The sequence below is a fragment of the Electrona antarctica genome, assembly GCF_951216825.1.
Source record: "Electrona antarctica genome assembly, chromosome: 6".
In the NCBI taxonomy this organism is placed as follows: Eukaryota; Metazoa; Chordata; class Actinopteri; order Myctophiformes; family Myctophidae; genus Electrona; species Electrona antarctica.
Genome location: NC_136811.1, coordinates 8687782 through 8693297, shown reverse-complemented (window position 1 = coordinate 8693297; position 5516 = coordinate 8687782). Strand labels below are relative to the sequence as shown.

General features: G+C 48.6%; 1 protein-coding gene across 8 annotated transcripts in view; it reads right to left on the bottom strand.

Moving 5' to 3' along the window:
- Nucleotides 1-836: 836 nt before the first annotated feature.
- Nucleotides 837-5516, bottom strand: part of LOC306924190 (focal adhesion kinase 1-like) — a 108051-nt gene continuing 103371 nt past the window's right edge. For all 8 annotated transcript variants that reach the window (XM_079502593.1, XM_079502595.1, XM_079502598.1 and 5 more), the window contains 4 exons: nt 3979-4134; nt 3200-3280; nt 2923-3008; nt 837-2516 (listed from right to left, as the gene is read on the bottom strand). In XM_079502593.1, coding sequence (XP_079358719.1) covers nt 2390-2516; nt 2923-3008; nt 3200-3280; nt 3979-4134 — 450 coding nt within the window. In that variant the 3' untranslated portion in view covers nt 837-2389. The remainder of the gene's footprint in view (nt 2517-2922; nt 3009-3199; nt 3281-3978; nt 4135-5516) is intronic.

Below are 5516 nucleotides of genomic sequence, written 5' to 3'. Positions count from 1 at the left end.
TTGGTGTTAGCATTGTGTTATGCTTTAGCTATTGAAAAATAGCAGATCTACAAGCTCGTAGCGCGCCACCGAGTGGCGTGCTACGAGCTTGTAGGTCTGCTATTTTTTGAAAAATCGAAGAACGACTGACATAGAAACATGGCTTTTTCAGAAAACGGTCAGGATGTAGAAGACATTTTTAGAATCTGATCTCAGGTCAAAATGGGTTGCGTGTATAATATTTGGGGGGTTTGAAACGACCAAACAAGATGGAGAGAGGAGAGAAAGGAGGCCATCTTATTGAACGGCGACGTGGAGGCCATGTGTGCGACTAGGAAGCCTCTTGGAACCGCAGACGTTTCGTCTTCACAACCTGAAGTCCTAAAAAAAAAAGCTGCTCGGATCGGAAAACAGGGGAAGACACGACGACGAGGCGTCGCATCTCGCCGAATCCGATTGGGTGTGTTTGTTTTCTCCCTGTGCCATGCGGACGCGGAGCGAATGGTAATAAATAATTCCCACCCTTACGGGTATATATGCGACTCCAACGGCACAGAAGCGGGCGTTCCAATCGCTTGGAGGGCCTCGCCTCGTTGTCAATGTTTTGAACTTGTTTTCGGGTTTTTTGATGCCGTTTACGTGGTTCCGCGTCGTCGTCGTGCCTGAGGCGTCACATTCTCGGTCGCGGCCCGACCTCCCGACTCGTGGAATATGGCTGCATTGCCACGCGGCGGAAGGGTAGAGCGAGGTAAACGGATGGAAAGAGATAGAGAGAGAGAGAGCTCCTCCCTCTGCTGATGAAAAGAGGAAGACTAAAAGGAGAGAAGAGAGAGAGAAGGAGGCGGTCTTCTCCAGGCTCCTGACCAATCACAGATCTTTATTGTAGCGTTTCCACCCTTTTATCGTCTCAAACCGCCAACCCTCTGTTCAGCGATACAACAGGCACGCACGCACGCATGCACGTACACACGCACACAGCTGAACACACCATCTTTCTAGTCTGATCTGCCGCTTGAAGGGCAGCTACGTTGTCTTGTGTGACACAGTGGAGGAGGTATCATGAGATGAACTCAAGGAATTACCTGCAGAATCTAACGTCAGTCTAGATAATAATAACGCTCCGCCTCAGTCCAATCCACACCAGGCACCCCACCAAATGTTCATTTCATCTTAAAACCCCTTTTTCAGCCGGGCTCACAGAAGTGAGCAGTCATTCTTTTACATGCCTTATTAAAACCAGAACTGTCTCGTGTGTGTGTGTGTGTAGTCCAGTCCACAATGTGTGTAGTCCAGTCCACAACGTGTGTAGTCCAGTCCAACAACGTGTGTAGTCCAGTCCACAACGTGTGTAGTCCAGTCCAACAACGTGTGTAGTCCGGTCCACAACGTGTGTAGTCCAGTCCACAACGTGTGTAGTCCAGTCCACAACGTGTGTAGTCCAGTCCACAACGTGTAGTCCAGTCCACAACGTGTGTAGTCCAGTCCACAACGTGTGTAGTCCAGTCCACAACGTGTGTAGTCCAGTCCACAACGCGTGTAGTCCAGTCCACAACGTGTGTAGTCCAGTCCAACAACGTGTGTAGTCCAGTCCACAACGTGTGTAGTCCAGTCCAACAACGTGTGTAGTCCAGTCCACAACGTGTGTAGTCCAGTCCACAACGTGTGTAGTCCAGTCCACAACGTGTGTAGTCCAGTCCAACAACGTGTGTAGTCCAGTCCAACAACGTGTGTAGTCCAGTCCACAACGCGTGTAGTCCAGTCCACAACGTGTGTAGTCCAGTCCAACAACGTGTGTAGTCCAGTCCACAACGTGTGTAGTCCAGTCCAACAATGTGTGTAGTCCAGTCCACAACGTGTGTAGTCCAGTCCACAACGTGTGTAGTCCAGTCCACAACGTGTGTAGTCCAGTCCAACAACGTGTGTAGTCCAGTCCAACAACGTGTGTAGTCCAGTCCACAATAATCACACCCCCGGTGTCCCCATGTCGGGTCCATATTATAACTTAAGATATGCTGCTGGTGGTGCAGCAGTCCAGTCCCATTTACAAACGCTCCGCTCCTGGCTTCAGTTCCGGTCCGAAGACAGTTGGAGCTGTTGTCCGATCAATCTCAGATTCAGGAGTTTTTTTATTCTGTTCTCCTATTACGAGAGTCACAGTGTTTTTAGGGGGGGGGGGGACCGAACCCGACAAGTCGGGATCGATTTCCGCGCGCGGCTCAGCACAGCAGTCCCTAAAACCCGGGAGAAAACGGATCCGACTCCCGATGGTTCCAGAGTATGTAAAGAATCCCTCCATGGATTCAGTCTGAAGTTAAAGCAGGCTCGCCTCTGGTAACCATGGAGCTGCCGTCTGTCTGTCTGTATGTCAACCCCCCCGCCAGATAAGAGCTCCTTTTATTGGTCGACTCCGCTAGTGTGGGCGGGCCTGGGCCATCATCTTGAGCCGCGATTGGTCGATGACGTCGAGCAGGTTCTTGGCGTCCACCGCCAGGGCGTGTGCCGCGGTCAGCATCTGCTTCTTATAATCCTGTTGGAGACTGGAACAGCGAGCGCACGCACACGTGTGCACACGCGCACACACACGCACACGCACACACACACACACACCCATAAATCATAAATGAACACCCTACTTGATCACACTAAAGCATCAACACAAAAGTAGTCAGATCTGCAAGCCCGAAACTCGGCGCAGTGCAGCCTAAGAAAGCCAGTACAGTACAGTACAGTACAGTACAGTACAGTACAGTACAGTACAGTACAGTACAGTACAGTACAGTACAGTACAGTACAGTACTCACTTCAGACGGGTGTGATTTTTTAAATTCAAATCAATAACATTTTAGGAGATGTGAGGTTTGCACCCGGCAGCAGCGAGTGGTAAGTTGATTTTGGTGATCGTGTACGTCTGTACGACGTCGTTGGTTTTGCGTTTGAACCTACCTCGTCATTACATACTGCTGAGCTAGCTTCATCTTCCCAATCAGCTCCGCCAAGTCTGAATTCAACAGCTTCTGGGCCATCTCGATCTGTGGGAACACACCAGAACACATGAATCCACAGTGTTGGGGGGCAGCACACATGAATCCACAGTTCTATGGACTAGACTCAAAGTAAAACATTTTAGGTGACTAAAATATGACTAAAACGTATTTTAACGAATTTTATTCAAATGAAGTGTAAAAGTTAATGTTGTGTGTGTGTGTGTGTGTCTTCATACCTCTCTGTGTGTGCTGGCAGGAAGCTGTGGGATGGTCTCATCCACGGTAGCCAATAATGTCCTCAACGCAAGGCCCACATCCTGATGCGCACACACACACACACACACACGCACACGCACGCACTCACGCACGCACGCACGCACGCACGCACGCACGCACGCACGCACGCACGCACGCACGCACAAACACACAAACACACACACGAGAACTAATTTATTAATCATGAACCCTAGCATCCGCATCTGGGACCAGTGACATCATCTCTGTGGGGGCTGTGGGGCTCGAGCCGCCATGAAGAATTTCTAAACACCTCTTTTGTCCTGACTCCTGACTGCCCCCCGTGACAATTATATAAGAACTCTTTGTCTCTGTCTGGGTCACTATTTTAATGAATAAAATAAGTACCGGTATGTTAATACAATATAACTTAGTATGTCTGCAGCGGGGGGAGGGGGTTTCTTCTATTGAGACATTTAGGACCCCCAAAAATATATGTAATTGCCCCCCCCCCCCCCCCCCCCCAGAAGCAAATATTTTAGTTGAAAATGTTCGCTCTGAAAGAACACATATTCAAAGATTTGCGCCACATTTTTTACGATTTTTCAAAAATAGCAGATCTACAAGCTCGTAGCGCGGCACTCGGCGCCACGCTACGAGCTTGTAGATCTGCTATTTTTCAATAGCTAAAGTATAACAAAACACCAAAAGGGCTTCCCGTCCTGAAAGGGGACTAACGATGCTCTATATATAAAACAAGGAGGTCTTGTTGTTGGTGTACCTTGACCATGGGGACGTATTCCTCCGGAGGGGCCGGCTGAATCTTACTGGACATCTCGATCACGGCCTTGACCAATCCCGTCACGTTCTCGTACACCTTGTCGTTGGAGCGGTCCAGATTGGCCGTGGGGGGCGGGCTTATCTCTTGAGGCTGCAGCTGTGTGGACCAATGAAATGGCAGAGAGAGAGAGAGAGAGAGAGAGAGTGAGAGAGAGAGGACAGTGTGAGTGGCAGGTCCTCTATACCCTCGACCAATTAAGAACGAGCAACAAAGCTTGTGTCGTGTCATGGCAACAACTTAAGGTCGTCAGTGAACACAGGGACTCGCTCTTCCTTTGATGTGTCGCCCAGGTGGTGCCTATTAACCTCGCGTCACCAAGAATTTCCACCTCGGAGGAAAGCCTGGTCTGCGTTAACTAAATTGCTGTGTGATCCGGTCGGGAGTGGATGATATTGTTACGTCATGTTGTAGGGCTTTCACTTCTAGTGATCTTTACTAGTTGCCTAGTTTTTTTTTAATATTTGTACATTTAAAAACTGTACATTGGTGACTATAATATAGCATTCTAGCTTATCTTGAGGCCTACAAAAAAAAAAAAAACTTATCAACTAGTACCAACAAGTTCGACCAGTGGATTTACTAGTAGACTAGTTAGTCGACTAGTTGCTTAAAGCCATTGTTTTGTAGTCATTTCCCTCAAACCTGAAGAATAAATGCCTTCCCCATAAAAGCCTTGATGCCGCGTAGTGCGAGTCACGCGTTTATTGGGAAGGTGTTATTCTTCCGGTTTGAGAGAAAGGAAGTTCCAGATTGAGCGTTCCGGGCCTGATGACTACAAAACAATGACTGCGACATGACGTGACGATATAACCCGCTCCCGGACCCAATCATAAACCCTGAAAAGGAATGCTGCCGAGGCACCAACTTCACCAAAACTATGGCTAACCCTAACCTCACCCTAACCTCACCAAAACCTAACCCTAATCTTAACCCTAACCACATAAACGATATGCCTAACCTATAACCACTAAACCACGTTGGGCCTGGCGAAACACACCGAGAAGAGACTGCAGTCTGCAGTGTTGAACATCATTCTCACTGCACAGTCATTCAATATATATTCGAGCCACTAGGTGGCAGTATTGTCGCACGGTGGTGTTGAGTCGTGTGCCTTTCAAGGCTGTGAGCTTGAACACACTTCAATATACTTCTCAGACAGAGACTGCATGTTCACTTCACACTGTTCGGGCAAGGATCAATCGGGCATTCGTGGAATGAGCAACACAGCTAAACGTGTGGGTAGCGCCCCCAAACAATGTGCCAAAATTGCAAATGGTTGGTATACCAACCCTTGCTTTGAGTTGCTTAGTGGATTGGATGATTGCACTCTCCCACAGTAATAAGGAAAAAACAACACTTGGTTCTGTTGGTCACACGTACAGCACGTACAGCCTGTATAGCATGCCCGAGCTGAACTCACGGCATCCTCTCCACTCCTACATTTTGGAGGTACTCTGTGATCCTGGCTCTATATGGGC